At 43.7% G+C, this 27577-nt stretch overlaps 2 protein-coding genes across 13 annotated transcripts in view; one reads left to right on the forward strand and one right to left on the reverse strand.

Annotated features, from left to right (window-relative positions):
• The window catches only part of SYNC (syncoilin, intermediate filament protein), a 33223-nt gene extending 20347 nt beyond the window's left edge, over positions 1–12876 (forward strand). For 4 of the 7 annotated variants that reach the window (XM_077964485.1, XM_077964472.1, XM_077964481.1 and 1 more), the window contains 3 exons: positions 8610–8734; positions 8898–8974; positions 11114–12876. In XM_077964485.1, the coding sequence (XP_077820611.1) occupies positions 8610–8734; positions 8898–8946 (174 nt within the window). In that variant the 3' untranslated portion in view covers positions 8947–8974; positions 11114–12876. The remainder of the gene's footprint in view (positions 1–8609; positions 8735–8897; positions 8975–11113) is intronic. The other 3 variants (XM_077964451.1, XM_077964461.1, XM_002802294.4) reach the window with 1 other exon arrangement.
• Positions 12202–27577, reverse strand: part of RBBP4 (RB binding protein 4, chromatin remodeling factor) — a 29951-nt gene continuing 14575 nt past the window's right edge. For 3 of the 6 annotated variants that reach the window (XM_077987585.1, XM_077987539.1, XM_077987690.1), the window contains exons 4-12: positions 25766–25939; positions 25308–25423; positions 25030–25190; positions 24801–24927; positions 24595–24672; positions 21690–21766; positions 21517–21574; positions 21315–21425; positions 18093–18263 (exon numbers count right to left, since the gene is read on the reverse strand). In XM_077987585.1, the coding sequence (XP_077843711.1) occupies positions 18162–18263; positions 21315–21425; positions 21517–21574; positions 21690–21766; positions 24595–24672; positions 24801–24927; positions 25030–25190; positions 25308–25423; positions 25766–25939 (1004 nt within the window). In that variant the 3' untranslated portion in view covers positions 18093–18161. 6 annotated transcript variants of the gene reach the window in all.

Here is a 27577-nt window from a genome sequence, read left to right on the forward strand (position 1 = left end):
GGCACGTGCCAGCTACTTGGGAGGCTGAGGCAGGAGAATCGCTTGAATCCGGGAGACGGAGGTTGCAATGAGTTGAGATTGCGCCACTGCATTCCAGCCTGGGTAACAAAGTGAGACTCTGTCTCAAAAAAAAAAAAAAAAAAAAAAAAAGAAAGAAAAGAAAAATGAAAACACTGTGGTTTTTGGGGTCATAATACTGAATGTTTTTTATTTTATTCATTTATTTATTTTTGAGATGGAGGCTTGCTCTTTCACCTAGGCTGGAGTGCACTGGAGCAATCTCAGCTCACTGCAAACTCCGCCTTCTGGGTTCAAGTAATTCTCTTGTTTCAGCCTCCTGAGTTGCTGGGACTACAGGTACCTGCCACTGCGCCCTGCTAATTTTTTGTATGTTAGTAGAGATGGGGTTTCACCATGTTACCCAGGGTGGTCTCAAACTCCTGAGCTTAGACAGTCCACCCGCCTTGGCCTCCCAATTATTTTTACAGAGTCTTACTCTGTCACACAGGCTAGAGTGCAGTGGCACGATCTCAGATCACTGCAACCTCTGCCTCCTGGGTTCAAGCAATCCTCCTGCCTCAGCCTCCCAAGTCGCTGGGATTACAGGCCTGTGCCACCATGCCCAGCTAATTTGTGTATTTTAGTAGAGATGGGGTTTCACCATGTTGGTCAAGCTGGTCTCGAACTCCTGACCTCCAGTGATCCACTGGCCTTAGCCTCCCAAAGTGTTGGGATTACAGGGGTAAGCCACTGTGCCCGGCCGTAATACTGTTTTTAAACTCTTCATACTCCCCTGACCCCATTTTTAAAAAATTGTTCACAATCTAGTGAAAAGTCATTTATTTAGCATCAATACTATCCTTAATAGCCAGTACTCAGACAGAGTATTAATGTATTAATGAGATACAACATTAATAATTGTATCTCAGGGTAGAAAGTAACAGGCGATTTATGAGAGGTGCAGGTAAAATGGCTGTGGGATAGATGATGATGATGATTATTATTATTATTGTTTTCTGAGACGGTGTCTTGCACTCTCGCCCAGGCTGGAGTGCAGTGGCGTGATCTCGGCTCACTGCAACCTCCACCTCCTGGGTTCACATCATTCTCCTGCCTCAGCCTCCCGAATAGATGAGATTGCAGGTGCCTGACACCACGCCCGGCTAATTTTTTTTATTTTTAGCACCGTGTTAGCCAGGATGGTCTCAATCTCCTGACCTTGTGATCCGCCCATCTCGGCCTCCCAAAGTGCTGGGATTACAGGCGTGAGCCACCGCACCCAGCCGGGATAGATTATTTTTAGCCACTGGCTAAATCAGAGAACTCTTCATTAAAAAAGAGGTGAAATTTGAGCTAGGTATGAAAGTATAGGGACAATCTAGACCAGTGCTGCCCAACAGAAATATAATGCAAGTCACATAAATAATCATAAACTTTCTAATAGCCACATTAAAATACGCAAAGATTCAGCTGAGGTAAACCCGAGGGGAGCAGGGGAGAAAATACATAGGTAAAAAAAATTATAATGTATTTTATCAACATATCTGAAATATAATTAGTAACTTGGCTGCAGGTAAAAAACTTGTGTTTTGGACTTTATTCAGTAGACTGCTGCATCATTAAAGGGATTTAATCAGGGAAGTAACATGATTGCCTTACTACTTTTTTTTTTCTTTCCTGAGATGGAGTCTGCCTCTGTCACCCATACTGGAGTGCAGTGGCACGATCTCGGCTTGCTGCAACCTCTGCTTCCCAGGTTCAAGCGATTCTCCTGCCTCAGCCTCCCAAGTAGCTGGGATTACAGGCACGTGCCACTATACCTGGCTAATTTTTTTTTTTTTTAAGTCAGAGTCTTGCTCTATCGCCTAGGCTGGAGTGCAATAATGCGATCTCGGCTCACTGCAACCTCCACCTTCTGGGTTTAAGCAATTCTCCTGCCTCAGTCTCCCGAGTAGCTGGGACTACAGGTGCACACTGCCACGCCCGGCTAATTTTGTGTATTTTTTTTTTTTTTTTTTTTTTTTTTGAGAAGGAGTCTTGCTCTGTCACCCAGGCTGGAGTGCAGTGGTGTGATCTGGGCTCACTGCAACCCCTGCCTCCTGGGTTCAAGCGATTTTCCTGCCTCAGCCTCCTGAGTAGCTGGGACTACAGGTGCATAACACCATGGCTGGCTAATTTTTTGTATTTTTAGTAGAGACGGGGTTTCACCATGTTAGCCAGGATGGTCTCAATCTCCTGACCTCATGATCCACCCACCTCGGCTTCCCAAAGTACTAGGATTATAGGTGTGAGCCACTGAGCCCGGCCAATTTTTTGTATTTTAGTAGAGACGGGGTTTCACCGTGTTGCCCAGGCTGGTCTTGAACTCCTGAGCTCAGGTAGTCTGCCCGCCTCAGCCTCCCAAAGTGCTGGGATTACAGGCATGAGTTACCGGGCCTGGTCCTAATTTTTCTATTTTTGGTAGAGATGAGGTTTTACGACGTTAGCCAGCTGGTCTCAAACTCCTGACCTCAGGTGATCATCCTGGCTCGGCCTCCCAAAGTGCTGGGATTACAGGCTTGAGCCACTGCCTGCCTCTCTACTTTTTTTTTTTGGAGATGGAGTCTTGCTCTGTCACCCAGGCTAGAGTGCAGTGGCATGATCTTGGCTCACCGAAATCTCCGCCTCCCGGGTCAAGCGATTCTTCTGCCTCAGCCTTCTAACTGGGATTACAGGTGCCCGCCATCATGTCCCGCTAATTTTTGTATTTTTAGTAGAGATGGGGTTTCACCATCTTGGCCAGGTTGGTCTCCAACTCCTGACCTCGTGATCCACCCGCCTCGGCCTCCCAATGTGCTGGGATTACAAGAAGTACTGGTGCAGGATGTAAAGTGGGCTAGAGATACAGAGCAATGGAGAATAATTAGAAAGCTACTCTAAGGAAGAGGTTAAGATGGTTTCAGATTTGATGATTTGTGCATCTTTCCAAGGATCGTTTTCCAAAGATAATCTTATGACACAAAGTTTTTAAAAAAATATTCAGAAGTCTGTCTATCTAATCTCTATCAAATGAATCTTTCTTTCTATTGATAGGAAGTCTTGGTCTTCCTGCCTCAGCCTCCCAAGTTGCTGAGATTACAGGTGTGAGCCACCTTGTCTGGCCTGAAACACTCTTGGTAGTATAATAGCTTCTCTTGTTGCTATACCATCATTAAAGTAGGAATCAAGGTCTGAAGGACCTAATTTTTCTTTCTGAAATGGCTTCCTAAACTGTTTGCTAAATTTCTATTTCATCAACTTACTTTTTGTTTGGTTTTCGAGACGGAGTCTCGCTCTGTTGCTAGGCTGGAGTGCAGTAGCATGATCTTTGCTCACTGCAACCTCTGCCTCCTGGGTTCAAGCGATTCTCCTGCCTCAGCCTCCCGAGTAGTTGGGACTGCAGGCTCACGCCACCACACCCAGCTAATTTTTGTATTTTCAGTAGAGATGGGTTTCACCATGTTGGCCAGGATGGTTTCGATCTCCTGACCTCGTGATCCACCCGCCTCGGCCTCCCAAAGTGCTGGGATTACAGGCATGAGCCACTGCGCCCAGACCATCAGCTTACTTAAGGGTGTCCCTTTAATCCTTAGGCTGTACTCCACTCTTAACGATGGCAAAGTTTGCCTCTGTCATCACCTTAATCATCAATTCATTCAAGTTTCTAAGTGCCTAACTACTCTGGACCAGGCAGTGAGCTAAGTGCTGGCAATACCAATTAGAAATAGTATGTGGCCGGGCGCAGTGGATCACGAGGTCAGGAGTTCAAGACCAGCTTGGCCAAGATGGTGAAATCCCATCTCTGCTAGAACTACAAAAAAAAATTAGCCAGGTGTGGTGGTAGGCGCCTGTAATACCAGCTACTCGGGAGGCTGAGGCAGAATAGCTTGAACCTGGGTGGCAGAGGTTGCAGTGAGCTGAGATTGTGCCACTGCACTCCAGCCTGGGTGACAGTCACTCACCTCATAAAAAAAAAAAAAAAAAGCTGGGTGCGGTGGCTCACGCGCCTGTAATCTCAGCACTTTGGGAGGCCAAGGCGGGCGGATCACAAGGTCAAGAGATGGAGACCATCCTGGCCAACATGGTGAAACCCCGTCTCTACTAAAAAATACAAAAATTAGCTGGGTGTGGTGGCAGGTGCCTGTATTCCCAGCTTCTTGGGAGGATGAGGCAGGAGAATCGCATGAACCTGGGAGGCAGAGGTTGTAGTGAGCTGAGATTGTGCCACTGTGCTCCAGCTGGGCAAGAGCAAGACTCCGTCTCAGAAAAGAAAAAAAAGAAATTGTGTGTGTGTGTGTGTGTGTTGGGGGATGGGGGTAACGCTCCTGCCCTCAAAGAGTTTGTACTCCAGAGGCCAGGCTTGGTGGCCCATGCCTGTTATCCCAGCACTTTGGGAGGCAGAGGAGAGTGGATCATGAGGTCAGGAGATCGAGACCACCTGGCTAACTCGGTGAAACCCTGTCTAGCTAAAAATACAAAAAAAATTAGCCGGCCGGGCGCGGTGGCTCAAGCCTGTAATCCCAGCACTTTGGGAGGCCGAGACGGGCGGATCACGAGGTCAGGAGTTCGAGACCATCCTGGCTAACACGGTGAAACCCCGTCTCTACTAAAAAATACAAAAAACTAGCCGGGCGAGGTGGTGGGCGCCTGTAGTCCCAGCTACTCGGGAGGCTGAGGCAGGAGAATGGCGTAAAAACCCGGGAGGCAGAGCTTGCAGTGAGCTGAGATCCGGCCACTGCACTCCACCCTGGGCGACACAGCGAGACTCCGTCTCAAAAAAAAAAAAAAAAAAAAAAAAAAAAAAAAAATTAGCCAAGAGTGGTGGTGCATGCCTGTAATTCCAGCTACTCAGGGACTGAGGCAGGAGAATTGCTTGAACCCATGAGGTGGAGGTTGAGATCATGCCACTGCATTCCAGCCTGGGCCAGAGACTCTGTCTTAAAAAAAAAAAAAAGAAGTTTGTACTCCAGAATGAGGCGTAACAGATAAAATGAATGTATTTCATAAAATCTAAGCAATGTGGTTTTTTTTTTTTTTTTTTGAGACAGAGTCTCGCTCTGTCGCCCGGGCTGGAGTGCGGGGGCCTGATCTCAGCTCACTGCAACCTCCGGCTCCCAGGTTCAAGTGATTCTCCTGCCTCAGCCTCCCTAATAGCTGGGATTACAGGCACCCGCCACCATGCCTAGCTTATTTTTTGTGTTTTTAGTAGAGACTGGGTTTCACAATGTTGGCCAGGCTGGTCTCGAACTCCTGACCTCAGGTGATCCGCCTGCCTCGGCCTCCCAAAATGCTGGGATTACAGGAACGAGCCACCATGCCTGGCCAGTTTTATGTATTCTTTAGACCAGTGGTTTCCAAAACTAAAGTTTTCTCTAAAGCTATGGACCTTCTCCCCCAGAGAATTGTACGTAGAATGCCAATATATACACCAGGTAAAAGTGAGTTATTCTCTAACTGGAAAGTACCAAGGGCCCTCCAATTTGGCCATCTTTTGGGGTTGCACAGAAAAGTCTGAGAACCACTAAAAAGCCTATTACCTTGAGTATGAGCTCTAAGCCAACAGCAAATCCTAGCTCTATCACTAAGTTGGAAACTTTGGACAAATTACTTAAGCTCTGTGGCTCAGCACCCTCACATGAAACATGAGATTAATAATACTCCCATATCCATAGGATTGCAAGGAATGAACTAGTAAGCCACTTTCCCACAATTCCATGACTATACATTGACTAGACCTCTTCTCCCCCTTTAACTCTTACTCATCCTTTAAACCCGTTTCCCTTCTTCCTGGTTTCCCGACAGGTAACCCTCCTGTTTTCACAGCACCTGTTACTTCATACTATTGCTGTAGCAGTTTCACTTCTGAGTTGGGGAATGTATCCTTTCTGTCTTTGGCCTATGTAGAAAATTAAAATTGGGAATGCTGTCAATGCAAGTGCTGGGGCAACTGTAGACAGACATGTACTGGCCCTTGAGAAGTTAGTATGTAGGTTAGAAGGTGGCAAAAAACAAGGGACTGTTTGTCTAGGTGAAAGAAGTGGCAGGAACACAGGCAGAGATCTGAGTTGGTCAGGGTAGAGTAGTGCTATCACTGCAAGCCACAAATGTCATTTTAAATGTTCTGGTAGCTCTATTAAAAAAAAGAAACAGGTGAAATTAACTTCAATGCATTTTATTTAACCCAACACATATTTCAACATGTAATCAGTATCAAATATTGACGTATTTTACATTCTTTTTGTGTGCTGTCTTAGAAATCTGCTGTGTATTTTACACTTACATCACATCTCAATTGAGACTAGTCATATTTCAAATGAGTCATACGTGACTAGTGGCTTCGGTACTAGTAATCCAGGGCTAGAGGAAAATGTTCATATGGAAGAGTAACAGAGGTTCAAGTTGGAGGTAGGGGTCAAACTAGAGGGGGTCTGAATGCCACTAAATAAAGTGGAAAGCCTTTGAAGGACTGTGAGTTGACTGGAAAGTTAATCTAGTGGTTAACACAGGATTAAGAGACCATCCTTAATGCCACTGTAGCGATCCTTTCTTCGCTGCTGCACTCTGTCACAGCTTATCACTGGTGGTGCGGACTGCTTTTCCAAGCATGCACTTTTGTGCCTTAACAACAGGTCTGGTATGTAGTGAGGACTGAGAAATCAGGACAGCAGTATGCAGATGCTTCCCTCTTTAGACGACACACTCTTAGGCATGGCTGGGCACTAAAAAAGGTCCTTGGGCCGGGCGCGGTGGCTCAAGCCTGTAATCCCAGCACTTTGGGAGGCCGAGACGGGCGGATCACGAGGTCAGGAGATCGAGACCATCCTGGCTAACACGGTGAAACCCCGTCTGTACTAAAAAAAAATACAAAAAACTAGCCGGGCGAGGTGGTGGGCGTCTGTAGTCCCAGCTACCTGGGAGGCTGAGGCAGGAGAATGGCGTAAACCCGGCAGGCGGAGCTTGCAGTGAGCTGAGATCCGGCCACTGCACTCCAGCCTGGGCGACAGAGAGAGACTCTGTCTCAAAAAAAAAAAAAAAAAAAAAAAAAAAAAAAAAAGGTCCTTGGACAATGTTGGTGAAAGCTGAGATACAGCCAGAGTATCAAACAGTGCAGGCTGATGTGCCACAGGTATGATGTCAAGTATGACTCAGAGGACAAATTTTCTAGATCCTTTTCATAATAGCATTTACCCCAACTGGACTCCTTAGTATTCTTTAAAATGAGGTAAAGTTACTCTCCCTTTAAAAGATACCAACTTCACCCATTCCTCTCTTCCCGACTCCCTCCCGCCTCCTTAAGGATCCATGCCAGCTAGCAGGTCAACCAGAGACTGACTTGCTGACATCGTCCTTACCTTATTCCTCAGGTATATATCATAGGCAGGGACAATTTACAGAATGCATCCCAACCTGGTTTTGTAAGAATAAGAAAATTATCTGAGGGCTCCCAAGGGTCTCCTGTGCATAGCATCTTCATCTTCCAACTTAGAACAACTAAAGAAATTCAGTCTTTTTGTGTAATGAAAAAAGGATGAGCTGGACACAGTGGCTCACACCTGTGATCCCAGCACTTTGGGAGACCAAGGTGGGGGGATTACTTGAGCCCAGGAACAAGACCAGCCTGGGCAACATAGCGAGACCCTGTCTCTATAAAAAAAAAATAATTAAGAAGAAAAAAGGATGCAGGAAATTAGCAACTAGGATAGCCAACACCCTCACTAAAGCATCAATTTCCACATGATGTTAAGGTAAGTACCAAGTAGAAGTATCTCTGACTTTAAGGAGCTTTGGACACAAAAACTTTTCCTTAAACAAGCCATTTATTTTCTAAACATGGACTTCCACTAGTTGTGTAACTCTCCTAGAATTCTAGCCAATATTTAATAATTGTTGCCATACTTTAAGTAGTATATATATATATATATTTTTTTTTTGAGACGGAGTCTCGCTCTGTCGCCCAGGCTTGGAGTGCAGTGGCCGGATCTCAGCTCACTGCAAGCTCCGCCTCCCGGGTTCACGCCATTCTCCTGCCTCAGCCTCCCGAGTAGCTGGGACTACAGGCGCCCGCCACCTCGCCCGGCTAGTTTTTTGTATTTTTTTAGTAGAGACGGGGTTTCACCATGTTAGCCAGGATAGTCTCGATCTCCTGACCTCGTGATCCGCCCGTCTCTGCCTCCCAAAGTGCTGGGATTACAGGCTTGAGCCACCGCGCCCGGCCAAGTAGTATATTATTAAAAACTACCAGTTATCTTAAACTTGCACATGGAGGGAGAAGTATATGAAACTCTCAGTTCACTAACTAGACCAAAATCCTCCTCAATGACACTAAGGTTGTAATACTAAAAAGTCCCCATCACCCTCCCAGGAGTCTATTAAGCTGTGGTTAACAGACAAGATTCCTTTTAGGTCACCATTTTCACTTTTTTTTCAAAGACCAACCTCTCTGAACCTCTGTTTCGTAACCTATCATATAAATGCTGCTCAATACTGCTACGAAGATTAAACAATGAACAAAAAAGTGTTTTATTTAGAGTGGACAATGTCAGGTTTTTATTGTTTGGCTCATTAGAAATGTTCTTGGCCATCTCATGCAGGAACAGCTGGAGGAAATGGAAGAACGCCAAAGGCAGTTAAGAAGTGGGGTGCAAGTCCAGCAACAGAAGAACAAAGAGATGGAACAGCTAAGGCTCAGTCTTGCTGAAGAGCTCTCTACTTATAAGTCAGTTTCCGCTGCTACACAAATCTCATCTAACACTGGCTGAGGGGATGGTGGAAGGGCTTAGGGAAAATTTTAATTTAGAGTCAAAAACAAGGATTTGGGAAATGATTTTCAAATTGTGCTTATCCACAAACACATGGAAAATGGCTCTCTTCTTTTAAAGGGCTATGCTACCCAAGAGCCTGGAAGAGGCTGATGCTCCCACTTCTTAGGCAGGTGGAATGGAAACACAGTCTCAAGGTGATCTTTGTGGAGAGAAGAGTGGTGTTTGCATTGTTACTGCTTTCCTAACAGTACTAATTAATGTCTTAAAAACAACAGGCCGGGCGGAGTGGCTCATGCCTGTAATCCTAAGACTTTGGGAGGCCGAGGTGGGCAGATCATGAGGTCAGGAGTTCAAGACCAGCCTGGCCAAAATGGTGAAACCCCATCTCTACTAAAATATAAAACTTAGCTGGGCATAGTGGGCATAATCCCAGCTACTCAGGAGGCCAAGGCAGAATTGTTTGAACCGGGAGGCAGAGATTGCAGTGAGTCAAGATCACAATACTGCACTCCAGCCTGGACAACAGAGATTCTGTCTCAAAAAAACAAAACAAAACAAAAACCCCCCAAAAAAAACAACAACAAAAAAACCCTTAAGTGTGTGCCTAATGACAAGGGGATAACAAAAACCTCCAAAATGCCTGGGTCAGGCATTCAGAGTTCATTTGGAATGTTTCAGTTTCTAGTAGGACTCAAAATATGCCCTGATTATCACCACGAATTCTGTGGCATCTAGGCTTTGGGCATCTTGTTTCCTCACCCTACCCTACCCACCTGCTATTCTGTTTTCCTTACAATAGCAGGGAAGGCAGTTGTGCTATCAAAAATAATAAACATATCTATCCATTAATTTCCTTATTTAATATTCAAAGGCTGTGGTTTTGGGTAGAAGCAGAGATGTTCATATTACACAGACTTACCTTTTTTTTCCTTTTTTTTGAGACGGAGTCTTGCTCTATTGCCAGGCTGGATTCAGTGGTGTGACCTCTGCCTCCCGAGTTCAAGTGATTCCCCTACCTCAGCCTCCCAAGTAGCTGGGATTACAGGCATGCACCACCACGCCTGGCTAATTTTTTGTATTTTAGTAGAGACGGGGTTTCACCATGTTGGCCAAGATGGTCTCGATCTCCTGACCTCGTGATGCACTCACCTCAGCCTCCTAAAGTGCTAGATTATAGGTGTAAGCCACCGTGCCTGGCCCACACAGACTTACTTTTAGACACTGACAAAACTGAAGGCATCTTTCTGACCAATCACCTATTCAGGATCCCTCCCCAAATGTTTTACTAGTATATTCTCATAAAAGTTCTAGAGTCCCTTAAAGAAACTAAGGATAAAAGTCCGTGTCAAGTTGTATATTATACAGATGCCTATATATTTTATTTATTTCCTAAACTTACATCAAATTCACAAGTAACTTTTTTTTTTTTTTTTGAGACAGAGTCTCGCTCCACCCAAGCTGGATAGAGTGCAGCGGCTCGGTCTTGGTCTCGGTTCACTATAACCTCCGCCTCCTGAGTAGCTGGGACTAGAGGTGTGTGCCACCACGGCCGGCTAATTTTTGTATTTTTAGTAGAGACGGGGTTTCACCATCTTGGCCAGGCTGGTCTTGAACTCCTGACCCTGTGATCCACCAGCCTCAGCCTCTCAAAGTGCTGGGATGACAGGCATGAACCACTGTGCCTGGCCCACAAGTAACTATTGTTGCTTTTTCTAATTTTCTAGGATATTATTATTTTTTAAAATTTCTTTTTAGTAGAGATGGGGGGTCTTGCTATGTTGCCCAGGCTGGAGTAGTGGCACGATCTTGGCTCACTGCAACTCTGTCTCTTGGGTTCAAGCAATACTCCTGCCTCAGCCTGCTAAGCAGCTGGGATTACAGGCATGAGCCACCACACCCAGTCTTGAGGATTTTCTTAAACTGTGTTTGAATCCACATGACTGATAATATGCCTAATGTTTGTGAAATTATAACCTTGCAATTGAAGTCAATGATCTGCTAGCTATCTTTGTGTGGATCAGATTAAAAGTACAATCTGGAAAAGACAATGACTAATCCAAAGAAATGAAACTAAAGAATTTCAGGCATTGTAATTATACCTGTGGAAGTTAACGTACCAGAGAAAAACGTTTAAGTATCCCTCCCATCACCACCACATAGGTTACCATTCACTCTATTTCACAAACAGGAGGCATCCAAATATTTGCTAGGGGAAAGTCATCCCTGATCATCCATAAATCACACTGTAACAACCTCTCCTCAACAAAGCCTGCAGTAACTAAACCTCAGAAGTTCATTGTTACAAACTTTTTCTTTTTCTTTCAACCTTACAGGGGCTGTTTAGAAATATATGGCCAAATCTGTAACCCAGAAACAGCAAAAAACTTCTTAGCAAAGGATCACTAAGTACCCTCTGGACGTTCTCTTCCGAACAGACAAGAGTGCCAGGAACTTGGCAAGCATTTCATCCTGTGGAAGTTGCAAATACTGGCTGACCTGCTTAAAAAGATTGTAGAGTTTGCTGGAGGGAGAACACCAGTCAACTCTTTGCTGGATTCTATTTCATCTGCTGTTGATACTGATCTTAACACACCACGGAAAGGAAAAATGAGCCTCCTATCTTCCAGCAGCAACCCTCACACATGCACTGAGTAAAGGATGAACGTATGGACGCATCTTGGAGTATTTTAAAGAATGTATCTTGCTTTGTGTTGACCCAAACCAAAAACATTTTTGAGGGGCACATGTGGGGTCTAAAAAATAGCCAATTTCCATTACATGGATTTACAATTTCCATTCTTTTGTGCCATGAGTGTTAGAATTTAAATGAATACTTTTACAAAGTTTACTTTTTGCTAAAGGATATGCTGACCCATATTGTCTACTCTTAAAATTGTGTCAAGTTAATTTTCATTATACTCTAAAACAACTAGACTTGAAGAAAAGAAACCAATCGAGATTTGAATCTAATGGTTAACGCTATTCAGATTTTCCCAAGGATCTTACCTCATCAAAGTGGTTTTGGGTCAGAATGATCTACTCAGTTAAAAAACAACAACAAAAAACTAAGTGGAAAAAAACAGGCATTTTATCTGGTCATTGCATCTGGTGATAAGAGGCTTTCAAAGCTTATTATTTCTAACCTCTAAGTAAAGGCCCCAGTGAAAAACATACTGGGGAGACAAAACCTCTTTCTGAGAAAAGGTTCAAGCACCTTTTCCAAATTTAAATTTTGCCTTAAATTCTCTCTACCACACTGCCTTTGACATTCTTGAAAGTCCATGTAGTTCTCTAGAGATCGACTTCAAAGAAACGTTACCTTATCAAAGACTAATCTGTGCCACCTCTGATTCAGTGTTTTATGTCTTTCACTTTCCCTGTCAAGGAGTAAAGCTCTTTTCTACAGCTCTGGGACTATTATATTTAATTCTGCTCTTGATAGTCAAAGACCATGGAAAACAACTGTCATCTGAAGGACTCTTCTAGAAGCCAGAGACTGGTGTTTGATGGATGTTTTATACTAAATAAAACCCATCAGCATGGGGTTATGTAGAAAAGCAATTTATTCCATTTTAAGCACTTACACAGTTAGTCATGGAGAGTAACAGGCCTGCTGGTGAAACAGGTCACCCAAAATGGAGATGGCATCAAACTAGTGGTCAAGGACTAACTCCTAAAAAAAAGTAACTCTTATCAAGGATTAATTTAATTTTTAAAACAAATACAAGTTATTGATTCACTCTTCTCAACTTGACAGTCTGCATGTGGTGTAACTGTCAGGTAAAAACATACGTCTTTACAACTTGGTGGTCCCAAGTTAAAAAAAACAACAACAACAAAAAACACACCATTTCACAGACAGGAAAGAAACAACATGAAAACAGCTGAAGAAATACACTAACGAGCAAAAATACATGAATATATGGGGAAAGAGGAACATGTAGTTTTGACTTAACTGAGGAAACCAAGAGGAAACTGGTCTACATATGAAAATGTGCATCCTGGAAAGTCAGGTGTCAAGATTTTCGAGTAGGAATCTATATGACTTGAATCTCCCCTATTTCCTGAATAAAAGTGACATCTTTCAGTATTTATACTTCATGGCTCAGACACCTACCTCATTTGGCTCTATTCCTTACTCACTCTAGCTTTTACTTAAATGAGTCTGAAAAACTTGGGGATATATAGCATAAGAAGAAAAATAATCACACATAATATTCCCCCTTCTGTAGCTACTTTAGACCTGGGTTACTAGAAAATTCCTGAAGAAAATTTCAACGTTAAGTTTGTGGCTTTGCTGAATCAAGCCCCCCCATTAATATTTAGAAAACACCCACTGTTTGGGCTAATAGCATTATTGGTGGTACCTATTATATAGAGGGATAGCTGAACAAAGTCTGTCTCAAAACCAGTGTTAAATCACTCTCAGGGTTGAGAAGAAAAAAGGGGAGTCTAAAATCACAAGAAGTAAAGACATATCTAGGACCCTTGTCCTTCTGGATCCACGCTTCCTTCAGGGTCTTCATCATTATAAATGTTCTCTGCCTGCCCAAAAACAAGAAAAAGAATTTAGTAAACATGAAGACTTCTTCTAAAACTCAAGGTTTCAACAACAGATTAAGCCAGGAAACCAGACAGTAAATACTTTATAGGTTTTGGGCCACACAGTCTGTGTTATAACTATTCAACTCTGTTGGATGAAAGCATCCGGAGACAACCTATAATGGGTAATGAAGTATTAATTAGCATGACCATGTTCCAGTAAAAACAGGCAGGTGGTCCACAGGCCCCTGATTAGGACATTCCCACAAAACTAAAGTGTGGATACTATTTGTCTTGATAGCCAACATTCTTGAGTTCTTTAACCAGGCATTATTATTTTTCTTTCCTTTTGAGATGGAGTCTTGCTCTGTCTCCCAGGCTGGAGTGCAGTGGCACCATCTTGGCTCCCTGCAACCTCCGCCTCCCAGGTTCAAGCAATTCTCTTGCCTCAGTTTCCCGAGTAGCTTGGATTACAGGCGCATGCCACTATGCCTGGCTAATTTTTTTATTTTTAGTAGAGATGGGGTTTCACCATGTTGGCCAGACTGGTCTCGAATTCCTGATCTCAGGTGATCTGCCTGCCTCGGCTTCCCAAAGTTCTAGGATTACAGGCGTGAGCCACTGTGCCTGGCCTAACCAGACATTATTAATAGCCCAAAAGTAAAACAATCCAAATATTCATCAACTAATAACATGGATACATGATATATCCAATCCATATGATGGAATATTATTTGGCAATAAAAAAGCCAGTGAGGCCGGGTGCAGTGGCTTATGCCTGCAATCCCAGCACTTGGGAAGCCAAGGCAGATGGATTACTTGAGGTCATGAGTTCGAGATCAGCCTGACCAACATGGCGAAACTGCATCTCTACTACAAATACAAAAATCAGCCAGGTGTGGGGGTGCACACCTGTGGTCCCAGCTACTTGGGAGGCTGAGGCATGAGAATTGATTGAACCTGGGAGGTGGTGGTTGTAGTGAGCCAAGATTGCACCACTGCACTCCAGCCTGGGTGGCAAAGCGGGACTGTGTGCCAAAAGAAAAAAAAAATTCACATACTTTATGATTTTATTTATCTAAGGTGTCCAGGCCAGGTGTGGTGGCTCACGCCTGTAATCCCAGCACTTTGGGAGGTCAAGGTGGGCGTATCATGAGGTCAGTTCAAGACCAACCTGGTTAACATGGTGAAATCTCCGTCTCCACTAAAAATATAAAAATTAGCCGGGTGTGGTGACAGGCGCCTGTAATCCCAGCTATTTGGGAAGCTAAGGCATCAGGCAGGAGAATTGCTTGAACACAGGAGGTGGAGGTTGCAGTGAGCCGAGATCACTGCACTGCAGCCTGGGACTGAGACTTCGTCTAAAAAAAAGGTGTCCAAACCAGGCAAATCCATAGCTTCTTGGCTGCCTAGGGCTGGGGGACTATGAGTGTGGGGAAAAGAGACATCAGACTGTTACTGTGTCTATATAGAAAGAAGTAGATATAAGAGACTCCATGTATTTGAGATGCTGTTGATCTGTGACCCTACCCCCAACCTTGTCCTTGCAAGAGACATGTGCTGTGGAGACTCAAGTTTTAACGGATTTTGGGCTTTGCAGGGTGTGCTTTGTTAAACAAGTGCCTGAAGGCATTATGGTAGAGAAAAGTCATCACCACTCTCTTAATCTCAAGTACCCAGGGACACGTACACTGCCAAAAGGTCGCAGGGACCTTTGCCTAGGAAAGCTAGGTATTGTCTAAGGCACAATGTGACAGTCTGAAATATGGCCTCGTGGGAAGGGAAAGACCTGATCGTCCCCCAGCCTGACACCCGTGAAGGGTCTGTGCTGAAGAGGACTAGTGTAAGAGGAAAGAAGGCCTCTTGGCAGTTCAGATAGAGAAAAGCCCGTCCCTGGGCAATGGAACATCTTAGTAAACCCAATTGCATGTTGTTTACTGAGAAAGGAGAAAACTGCCTTGGGGCTGAAGGTGGGATGTGCAAGCGGCAATGCTGCTCTTTATGCACTAAAAAGGTTTATGGAGATGTTTGCATATGCATATCAAGGCACAGCACTTTTCCTTAAACTTATTCATGTCACAGAGATCTTTATTCATATGTCTTACTGCTGACCTTCTCCCTCCGATGATCCTATTATCCTGCCACTTCCCTTTTTCTAAGATGGTAAAGATCAATAAATACTGAGGGAACTCAGACCGGTGCCAGCGTGGGTCCTCTGTATGCTGGGCAACGGTCCCCTGGGCCCACTTTTTCTTTCTCTATACTTTGTCTCTGTCTCATTTCTTTTCTCAAGTCTCTTGGTTCCACCTAACGAGAAACGCCCAAAGGTGTGGAGGGGCAGGCCACCCCTTCAATTAGAAAAATAGGAAATGATGGGTACAGGGTTTCTTTTTCAGATGAGGAAAATGTTCTCAAATTGACTGTGGTTGATGGTTGCACAACTGTATATACACTGAAGACTGAACTGCACACTTAAAACTTCCAAAATAACATGTTCCGAATCTTTATATATTTAAGAGAAAACTTGTTCTTGTATAGAATAAACTCTACTTCTACTGCTTGACAGAATACCTGTGTCCAATGGCATAATCTTAAAATACAGGAACCACTTTCACAGGAGCAAAATTTACTCTTAGCACCTACTATGCACAAATCACTATGATAGGTACTGCAGAGGATGGGACAGTCTTACCTTCAAAGAACCTGTGATCTGACCCCAGTGAAAAAAAATACATACAATTGTGTGATCCTTTCTGATGTCACTTGTAATGGCAAATGTGGGGTGCCTTTTCTCATGACACCAACTGGGTGTACGACTCAATCCTATTCTGACACTACCTGAAGTTAGCTTTGGGAGACCGTCCTTACTTCAGGAGCCAGTTTCAAGTCGTTGGTCCCAGGCTACCTGCACACTTCTATCCCACTTGACTACAAATTTTAGGGTTCCCACTACTGCCTCCTCAGGTCTGATAATTTGATGCAATGACTCACAGAACCAAAGAAAGCTTTTTACTATTACTGTTTTGTTTTGTTTTTTTTAAATAAAAGATGCAGCTGAGGAACCACATGGAAGAGATGCATAGGGCAAGGTGGGGAGGGGTTGCAGTTTCCATGAAGTCTCTGGGAATGCTACCCTCCCAGTCTGTCAATGAGTTGTTCATCAACCAGGAAGCACATCAAATTAAGAGTTTTTACAGAGTTCAATCTCTAGCCCTGCGACCCCAAGGCTGGTGAGTGGGCTGACAAGTTTTAACCCTCAAATCAAGTAACTGGCCTTTCTGACTAAAGTCACTATGAGGCTATCTAGCGGCCCCACTAAAGTCACCTCACAGTAGAACAAACTCAGGTGTGGTCCAAAGTGGATCACCAGGAATGACAAAGATACTTCTAGCACTCTGCAAACTCCAAGTGTTTTTGGGGAGCTCTGTGCCAAGAACTGGGACAAAGACCAATACTTACTTACTCTATTACAATGCTAAAATCACCAAATAAAGTAACAACCTGGAATGGAGGTGATGGCTTTGCAGGGATCTAGTTTAATCTTGAGCTCTTCAGTTTTTGTTTTTTTTTTTTTTGAGACAGGGTCTTGCTCTGTCACCCAGGCTGGAGTGCAGCGGTGCCATCTTAGCTCATAGCAATCTCTGCCTTCTGGGATCATGCCATCCTCCCACTTCAGCCTCCCAAGGAGCTGGGACTACAGTACATGTCACCATGCCCACTTATTAAGTTTTTGCATTAATATTGAAGGGATTTATTAAAAAGAGTGAGGTGAATTTTCTGTTCTCAAGTTACGTATCTTTTTCGTAAAAGAATTACAATACAGAAAGGTATAAAGAAACCAAGAACAAGGTACCAACCACATTTTAGCAAACACCTTTTTTTTTGAGACGGAGTTTTGCTCTTGTTGCCCAAGTTGGAGTGCTATGGTGCCATCTGGGCTCACCGAAACCTCTGCCTCCTGGGTTCAAGCAAGTCTCCTGCCTCAGCCTCCCAAGTAGCTGGGATTACAGGCGCCCATCACCATGCCTGGCTAATTTTTGTATTTATTTTTTAGTAGAGACAGGGTTTCACTATGTTGGACAGGCTGGTCTCGAACTCCTGACCTCAGGTGATCTGCCCACCTCGGCCTCCCAAAGTGTTGGTATTACAGGCATGAGCCACCACACCTGCCAGCAATCAGCTTTCTAAATATAGACTAGATACACAAAATTTTAATATGAAGAATACCATTATGCTATTCTTCAGTCTGTTCTTCCCCTACTTAACAGCACGTCATGAATATCTTATAAGCCTAACTGTACTTTCTTTTTTTCCCTTAGAGACCGGGTCTCACTATGTCACCCAGGCTGGAGTGCAGTGGTGTGATCACAGCTCACTGTAGCCTCAAACTCCTGGGCTCAAGGGATCCTTCTATCACAGCCTCCCAAAGAGCAGGGACTAAAGGCACATGCCACCCTGTCTCATAGCAGCCTCCATCCCCTGGATTCAAGGTATCCTCCTGCCTCGGCCTCCCAAGTAGCTGGGATCCCAGGCACGTGCCACCAAGCCTGGTTAATTTTTTTTTTCGGTAGAGACAGGGTCTCACTTTATATTGCCCAGGCTAGTCTAGAACTTCTGGGCTCAAGTGATCCTCCGTATTTGCATTACAGGTGTGAGCCACTGAGCACAGCCCCTAATCATACTTCTTTTTGATAAGTAATATTTTACAAAGTATGGATGTTGTGATGGTATTTGGAGGTAAAAGAAAAAGTATGGATGTAGTACAATCTGTTAATCTGGCAGGTCACAAACTTATTTTATTTCTGTCGTCAATAGTGCTATTGCGTCAGGCGTGGTGGCTCATGCCTGTATTTCCAACACTTTGGGAGGCTGAGGCAGGTGGATCACCTGAGGTCGGGAGTTCAAGTCCAGTCTGACCAACATGGAGAAACCCAATCTCTCCTTAAAAAAAAAAAAAAAAATTAGCCAGGCGTGGTAGCGCATGCCTGTAATCCCAGTTACTCAGGAGGCTGAGGCAGGAGAATCGCTTGAACCCAGGAAGCAGAGGTTGCAGTGAGCCAAGATCGCACCATTGCACTCCAGGCTGGATAACAACAAAACTGGCCGGGCGTGGTGGCTCAAGCCTGTAATCCCAGCACTTTGGGAGGCCGAGACAGGTGGATCACGAGGTCAGGAGATCGAGACTATCCTGGCTAACACGGTGAAACCCTGTCTCTTCTAAAAATACAAAAAAAAAAAAAACCAAAAAAACCAAAAAAACCCAACAAACTAGCCGGGCGAGGTGGCGGGTGCCTGTAGTCCCAGCTACTCGGGAGGCTGAGGCAGGAGAATGGCGTAAACCCGGGAGGCAGAGCTTGCAGTGAGCTGAGATCAGGCCACTGCACTCCAGCCCGGGCGACAGAGACTCTGTCTCAAAACAACAACAACAACAACAACAACAACAACAACAACAACAACAAAACTGTCTCAAAAATAAAAAGGCTGGACACAGTGACTCATGCCTGTAATCGAGTACTTTGGGAGGCCAAAGAGGGTGGATCATGAGGTCAGAAGTTCAAGACCACCCTGACCAACATGGTGAAACCCCAACTCTACTAAATACAAAAAATTAGCCAGGCATAGTGGTGCACACCTGTAATACCAGCTACTCAGCAGGCTGAGGCAGGAGAACTGCTTGAACCCGGGAGGCAGAGGTTGCAATGAGCTGAGATCGCTCCACTGCACTCCAGCCTGGGCGAGGGAGTAAGACTCCGCTTAGGGAAAAAAAATTTTAAAAATAAAAAATAAGAAAAAATAGTGCTATTGCAGTTTAAGAAAGTACTGTTGAAAACATCCTCCCTCTCCTCATGACGAGTCAAAAACTATTCCCTGGTACTAGATCTAGTCTGAGAGACAGCAAAACTTTCTTCTGAATTCTTTTCATTTACCAGATGACCATCAAGCTACGTAATTCTTAAAAAACAAACAAACAAACAAAAAGTGGGCCAGCCTCAAGCCTGTAATCCCAGCACTCTGGGAGGTGGGCAAATCGCTTGAACTCACAAGTTCACGACCAGACTGGCCAACATGGCAAACCCCATCTGTACAAAAAAATTTAAAAAATTAACCAGGCCTGGTAATGCACACCTGTGGTCCCAGTTACTAGGGAGGCTGAGGTAGGAGGATATCTTGAGCCTGGGAATAGGAGGCTGCAGTGAGTTGTAATCGCACCACTGCACTCTGCCTGAACAACAGAGCAAGAAATTGTCTTCCACCTCCAAATTCTGGCAAACTCCACACAACATAAAATTTATCAGCTTAGCCATTTTATGTATACAATTCAGTGGCATTAAGCACACTTACACTGTATTAACCATAACCACCATCTCCAGAATATAACTTTTTTTTTTTTTTAAATTGAGATGGAGTCTCGCTCTGTTGCCCAGGCTGGAGTGCAGTGGTGTGATCTCGGCTCACTGCAAGCTCTGCCTTCCGGGTTCATGCCATTCTCCTGCCTCAGCCTCCTGAGTAGCTGGGACTACAGGCACCTGCCACCACACCCGGCTAGTTTTTTTTTTTTTTTTTTTTGTATTTTTAGAAGAGACAGGGTTTCACCATGTTAGCCAGGATGGTCTTGATCTCCTGACATCACGATCCACCCGCCTCAGCCTCCCAAAGTGCTGGGATTATAGGCATGAGTCACCGCGCCCGGCCGAATATAACTATTTTTTAACTATTAATGTATGAGACGCCACAGTTATTTTTATTAAATTGAAGTGCTTTGAAAATTTAAGAGGCTGGGCATGGTGGCTCACGCCTGTAATCCCAGCACTTTGGGAGGCCGAGGCAGGCAGATCATAAGGTCAAGAGTTCGAGACCAACCTGGCTACCACAGTGAAACCCTGTCTCTACTGAAAATAAAAAAATTAGCTGGGCATGGTGGTGCACATCTGTAGTCCCAGCTACTCAGAAGGCTGAGGCAAGAGAAACGCTTGAAACTGGGAGATGGAAGTTACAGTGAGCTGAGACTGTACCACTGCACTCCAGCCTGGGTGGAAAAGTGAAAGAACATCTCAAAAAAAAAAAAAAAAGAAGAAGAAGAAGAAGAAGAAGAAAATACAATTTAAGGAGGGTGTTCACATTCTTTCATTCTTTGAGGTAGAGACAGGGAACATTTTTGAAATCTAGATAGGTTTCATGGAGAAACAGTATTTGATGTTGTGAGGTGATACACCTCCTTTGGGTATGTAAATTTGTACTTCTAAGATGATGAGGCGAAGACGGGAGAAACACCGCAGATAGATGGTATGAAATCTGGAAGTGAACTACAACTAGAGGTAAACAGACACGGAAAATTCTTGAGTTTTCAAGTCTGGTTAGCTGGGAAAATGTTGGAGCCATACAAAAAAAAAAAAAGGAGGAGGAAAGGAGAAAGGAGAAGTGGGAGAGAGGGTCAGTTTTGTTTTGTTTAGCTGAGTTTAAAATACCAGTAGTATAACCAAAATGGTCAAGAACAGGCAGCTGAAAACGATAATGTATAGACAAGTCTTTTTTTTTTTTTTTTTTTTTTTTTTTTTTTTTTTTTTTTTTTTGAGACAGAGTCTCGCTCTGTCGCCCAGGCTGGAGTGCAGTGGCCGCATCTCAGCTCACTGCAAGCTCCGCCTCCCGGGTCTACGCCATTCTCCTGCCTCAGCCTCCCGAGTAGCTGGGACTACAGGCGCCCGCCACCTCACCCGGCTAGTTTTTTGTATTTTTTTAGTAGAGACGGGGTTTCACCGTATTAGCCAGGCTGGTCTCGATCTCCTGACCTTGTGATCCGCCCGTCTCGGCCTCCCAAAGTGCTGGGATTACAGGCTTGAGCCACCGCGCCCGGCCATGTATAGACAAGTCTTAAAATCACACCCGGGAGTAAAATGAACAGAGATAGTAGCCGTAATCATAAAATATATAAATGTAAATTGATTCTGTGTCTTATTTATCTCACCTCCCCAAAATAAATGACCAAACCCTTACCATTTGCCACACTTGCATGATATTGTCTTCTGATACAGAACAAATCACCCAAGGTTCATTGGGATTCCAGGAGAAATCAGATATCTTGGCAGTGTGACCACCATGAATAAACTGAAAGAGGGAAGAAAACAAAGATGTGAAATGCAGATAGAGGACATTAAATTACACACTACTTCAGTACTGTCCAATGCTTTTAACATACCAACAACTCTGGTGGCCCGTCTTCTGCATCTTCCGGGGATTGTTCTTCTCCAATTTTACTAGTACAAAAGCATAATTTTAAAAGTTAAAATAGATTTACCCCTAGTGACTACCTTTGCAAAGTGTAAATAAAGGAAATAAGTACGCAGACAGAGGAATGAACACAAGAATTACCTTAAATCCCAGACATTCAGTCTGCGATCAGTACCACTGGAAGCCAAAATAGTCTCATTGTGAGGTGACCACTGAACCTACACATAGGAATGAAGTAAACAGCAAAGCGATGAATTAGAAAACAAAGGGAAAAAATTCATAAAATATTTAACAATTTAAAAATTCTGTAAACAAAAGGGAAGAGGAAGTCAAAGTATTATAGATGCTACAGTTAAAATTAAGAGCTAAAGAATTTCTTTTACGGGCAGGAGTGGTGGCTCATGTCTGTAATCCCAGCACTTTGGGAGGCGGGTGGATCACATGAGGTGAGGAGTTCGAGACCAGCCTGACCAACATGGTGAAACCCTGTCTCTACTAAAAATACAAAAATTAGCTAGGTGTGGTGGCGGGCACCTATAATCCCAGCTACTTGGGAAGCTGAGGCAGGAGGATTGCTTGAACCCAGGAGGCAGAGGTTGTAGTGAGCCGAGATCGTGCCACTGCACTCCAGCCTGGGTGACAGAGAGTCTGTCTCAAAAAAAAAAAAAAAAAAAAATTTCTTGTACGATAACAACCCATTACTAGACCCAGGATATAAGCTTTTGTTCCATTCCCACACCACCCCCTTGCACGCTTTTTTTTTGAGATGAAGTCTTGCTCTGTCACCCAGGCTGGAGTACAATGGCAGGATCTTGGTTCAATGCAACCTCCACCTCCCAGGTTCAAGTGACTCTCCCACCTCAGCCTCCCAGGTAGCTGGGATTACAGGTGCCTGCCACCACAGCCGGCAAATTTTTGTATCTGTGTAGAGATGGGGTTAGGCTGGTATCAAAAAAAGAGATGAGGCCTCACTATGTTGCTTCTAGGCTGTACTTGAACTCTTGGGCTCAAGGAACTTGCTGCCTCAACCTCCTTCGTAGCTGGAGTTGTGCACCATGTGCCCAGCATGATCTTATCTTTTGAAACATCGAATCTTGTCTATTCTTTTTTTTTTTTTTTTTTTTTTTTTTGGAGACGGAGTCTCGATCTGTCGCCGGGGCTGGAGCGCAGTGGCTGGATCTCAGCTCACTGCAAGTTCTGCCTCCCGGGTTTACGCCATTCTCCTGCCTCAGCCTCCTGTGTAGCTGGGACTACAGGCGCCCGCCACCTCGCCCAGCTAGTTTTTTGTATTTTTTTAGTAGAGACGGGGTTTCACCGTGTTCGCCAGGATGGTCTCGATCTCCTGACCTTGTGATCCGCCCGTCTCGGCCTCCCAAAGTGCTGGGATTACAGGCTTGAGCCACCGCGCCCGGCCAAATCTTGTCTATTCTTGTGGGGTGATCTCAGCTCCCAGCAATCTCTGCCTCCCACATTCAAGCAATTCTCCTGCCTCAGCCTCCTGAGTAGCTGGGATTACAGGCGCACAGTACCACGCCTGGCTAATTTTTGTATTTTTAGGAGACGAGATTTCACCATGTTGGTCAGGGTGGTCTCAAACTCCTGACATCGTGATCCACCTGCCTAGGCCTCCCAAAGTGCTGGGATTACAGGCATGAGCCATTGCACCCAGCCTACCTATTGTCTATTCTTATTGGCTAATTCTGGCCTCTACCCAAATGCAATCCAATTCTGACCTAAGAACTAAAGTACAGATGACATATACAATAACTATGTTCCTAAGTATTTACTATGAGTTCAGTGTTACACATAAGTCAGAACACCATCACAAGCAAAGCAAAGAGATAGGGTAAGGATAAAATGTTCACCAAGGCGGGCTGAAAAGTAGAAAATAAGAGACTAAGTATGTAGGAGTATGGTTCACCTAAAGCCCAGTTCAGATGCCACCTTCACACACCAGAATTAATCTTTACCACCCTCAGGTTCATAACACTTGACAAAATCTTTTATTATAGTAATTTCTAAACAAGCCCTCCCCCTCACTATAAAATTTTGGCTCGGTTGGGCGTGGTAGCTTATGCCTGTAATCCCAGCACTTTGGGAGGCCAAGGCAGGTGGATCATGGAGACCAGACTGGCCAACATGGTGAAACCCCATCTCTACTAAAAACACAAAAAATTAGCTGGGCATGGTGGCGGGCACCTGAAATTCCAGCTACCCGGGAGGCTGAGGCAGGAGAATCACTTGAACCTGGGAGGTGAAGGTTGCAGTGAGCCGAGATTGCACCACTACACTCCAGCCTGGCCAACAAGAGCAAAACTCCGTCCCCCCAGAAAAGGGGAGCTCCTTGACAGCAAAGGCTACATAATGTAATCTCTCATAGTGCCCTAGCAACAAGCTTTGAACACACTGCAACAATTATTTCTTTTTTTAATTTTTGCAATCAGACCTTGGCGATGACCTTGAGCAGTAGGATATAAACTCCCACATGCTTAGTGTTCCAATAATGGAACACTAGGCATAAATGGTTTTAAACTGATGAGGCAGAAAATATGGAGCCAGAGGTTTAGGCTTGGATTGAAAAATCAACATATGTGGTATGCAATGAAGAATAAAGAATATATTGGAAGAAGGGAAGAGATCACTAAGTGTCAGAAAGAAGGCTGAAAAAATAATCAGGCACTAGTTTTCCTTTCTTTGCAAATTTTTATTAAAAAATAAAGAGACAGGGTTTTGCCATGTTGGCTAGGCTGGTCTCAAACTCCTGGCCTCAAGTAACCCACGCATCTCAGCCTCCTAAAGTGCTGGGATTACAGGTATGAATCATCACACCTGGCCTGTTTTCTTAATATCTGATGAATGTAGGTGGTCAATAACCAGTTTGAGAAAGTACAGAGATAACAAAGAAATAACAATTCCCACAGAAAGTAGCATAGGAATACAGATTTCTATTTTTAGCAACAGCATAAAGCACATGTGTGCCCACTCATACATCCAGGTTTTTCTTAGAAATAACAAAAACAAAATTAGTAGCACTGGTTTCTCTTACCTGGAATATTTCATCCTTATGTGACTCAAAGGAATGCAACTTAAGTTTCAGATTTCTCAGATCCCACAAGGCAACAGTCTAGGTACAAAAACAAGAGTAATTCATTTTTTAAGATAAGAAAAAAAAAATACTGTAAGTAAAATTTCTGCAATTCAAAAAAAGCTAGAGAAATTAAATTGTTTTCTATTAAAATAAATGAAACTGACCTTGTCAGCTGATCCTGTGGCAAGAATGAACTCACTATAAGGATTGAAAGAAAGGCAGTTCACTTCAGCAGTGTGAGCGTCGACTGAGTGGCTTGGTTTGGAAGTATTGTTTGAACGAGTATCCCAACTTCAGTGGAAAAAAAAAAGAGGAAAAAAACCCTTGAAATGGTAACTAAACATAAAACTTAGACAAGATATTAAGTAAAAACCCTGAATGGATTCTACTCACATCATAAGTTTCTGATCATCAGCAACTGACCCAAACAGAGACTCATGGAGCAGATGCCAGGAAACATCTTCTACTACTGCAGTATGCCCTGTAAAGATGGTCTTTGCATCCACCACTTTTCCCTCCTTTGGAACGGCACTGATGTCCCACAGGCAGATGGTCTTAAATGTAAAATTAACCATTATATAAAAGGAAGATTCTCACCTCCCCACACACCCCAAAAAAGAAACCAACTGGTAACTAGCCCAGATTTGCTTCAAAATGGGAAGGATACGCACGTGGTCATCTGAAGCACTAAGTAAGTGCCCACTGAGATTTGGGTTCCAAGAAAGCCCATAGCCTTCCTTTTGATGTCCACGGAGACGTAAGTCTGGGTTGCACTCTCCAGAAGGATCTGCAAAGTGACAGACACATCAAGACTACCCAGTCCACTGGTTCTCTGGGCCTACTGAGCATAATGGAATTTTAATCAAGATGTCTAAAAGCTCTTAACATTTATCAGTGATATAGGAACCATTATGACCAAACAGATAATGCTTAAACAGCACCAGTATTTTGTTCTATGTAAAAAGGCATTATTTTTTCATGTAGGCAAAATGAAGAAAAACATACACACATCAATACAAATCACAAGATGTTAAAATTACACAGAGTAACATGCAATTAAACTCAGAGTGAGTGGAACCATGTGTTCCCATAGTGACTCATTTGTATTTGAATACAAAGGGGCACGTACCTGGTTTAGAAGGATGTTTTGTATAGTCAAAGACAAGAACATCACTGGAAGGAGTCTTTGTTGCGATGATACAAGGGTTCTGGGGCATATAACGGGCCCTGTTTACTTCTCCTTCATGGTTGATCTTGATTTCTATTTCAATTTTTCCACTAACTGAACCAAAACCTCCAAATTCTGTAAATAAATTAATTGCAAATGAGAACAAAACAAGAGCTACTCTAGGGTACCCGGAGTATAAAAACACAGGCAAGGATTTTTTTTCCTTAGGAACAAACTGGCATAATACTAGATATTATCTATACATTTGCTAGCACTATAAAGTGCTTTCCTACCCCTGTGATTCTAGGTAGTTAAATACCTAATAAGAAATACAGTCAGCCCTCCATATCAGTGGGTTCTTCATCCATGAATTCAACTAATCATTAAGTGAAAATATTCAGAAAAACAATGCATGTATTGAACACGTACAGATTTCCCCCTCATCATTATTCCCTGAACAATACAGCCTATTTATATAACATTTACATTGTATTCCGTATTATAGGTAATCTAGAGACACTTTAAAGTATATGAGAAGATCTGCATAGGTTATGTGCAAACATTATGCCATGCTGTATCAGAAACTTCAGCATCTGTGAATTTTGGTATCTGAAGGTGGTCTTGGAAACAATTCCCCACGGATTCTGAGAGATGGCTGTATTATATTACTGTCTGAAATTAAGGAAAACTAGAATTCTACTGATGTAGGGTCCAGCCCTACAGGGCTTAGCAGGTATTCTCCCCGTGTGCGGAGACGAGAGATTGTAAGAAATAAAGACACAAGACAAAAGAGATAAAGAGAAAACAGTTGGGCCTGGAGAACCACTACCACCAAGACCTGGAGATCGGTAGTGGCCCCGAATGGCTAAGTGCGCTGATAATTTATTGCATACAAGACAAGGGGGCAGGGTAAGGAGGGTGAGTCGTCCAAGTGATTGATAAGGTCAAGCAAGTCACGTTATCACGAGACAGGGGACCCTTCACTTTTAGGTAGCTGAATCTGAGGGAAGGCAGCATACCTCACCGTTTCCTTCTATGCACTTATGAGAAAGATCAGACTTTAAGACTTTCACTATTTCTTCTACTGCTTTTTTCTAAGAACCTCAAAGAGGAATCAGGAGTAAGGGAGGAACATGAAAGTGGACAAGGAGCGTGACCACCGAAGCATAGCACCACAGGGAGGGGTTTAGGCCTCTGGATGACTGCAGGCAGGCCTGGATAATATCCAGCCTCCCACAAGAAGCTGGTGGAGCAGAGTGTTCCCTGACTCCTCCAAGGAAAGGGAGGCTCCCTTTCACGGTCTGCTAAGTAATGGGTGCCTTCCTAGGCACTGGCGTTACCACTTGACCAAGGAGCCCTCAAGCGGCCCTTATGTGGGCCTGACAGAGGGCTCACCTCTTGCCTTCTAGCTCACTTCTCAAAATGTCCCTTCAGCACCTGACCCTATACTCACCAGTTATTCCTTGGTTATATTAGTAATACAACAAGGAGTAATATTAAAAGTTGATGATTAATAATGATTATACCAATGACTGATAATGTCCAAGATCATCTCTATATCTACTTTGTATTGTAACTATTCTTTATTTTAACTATTTTCTTTATTATACTGAAACAGTTTGTGCCTTCAGTCACTTGTCTCGGCACCTGGGTTATCCTTTGCCCACATACTTCAAAAACAGATCTTAATAAAGTTTTCAAATTTCAAAGTACAAATAAGTATGCCGAATAAATAAAACCAATGCTACTACTATAATGAATATTAAGTACACA

The sequence above is a fragment of the Macaca mulatta genome, chromosome 1 (genome assembly GCF_049350105.2).
Source record: "Macaca mulatta isolate MMU2019108-1 chromosome 1, T2T-MMU8v2.0, whole genome shotgun sequence".
NCBI classification, from domain to species: domain Eukaryota; kingdom Metazoa; phylum Chordata; class Mammalia; order Primates; family Cercopithecidae; genus Macaca; species Macaca mulatta.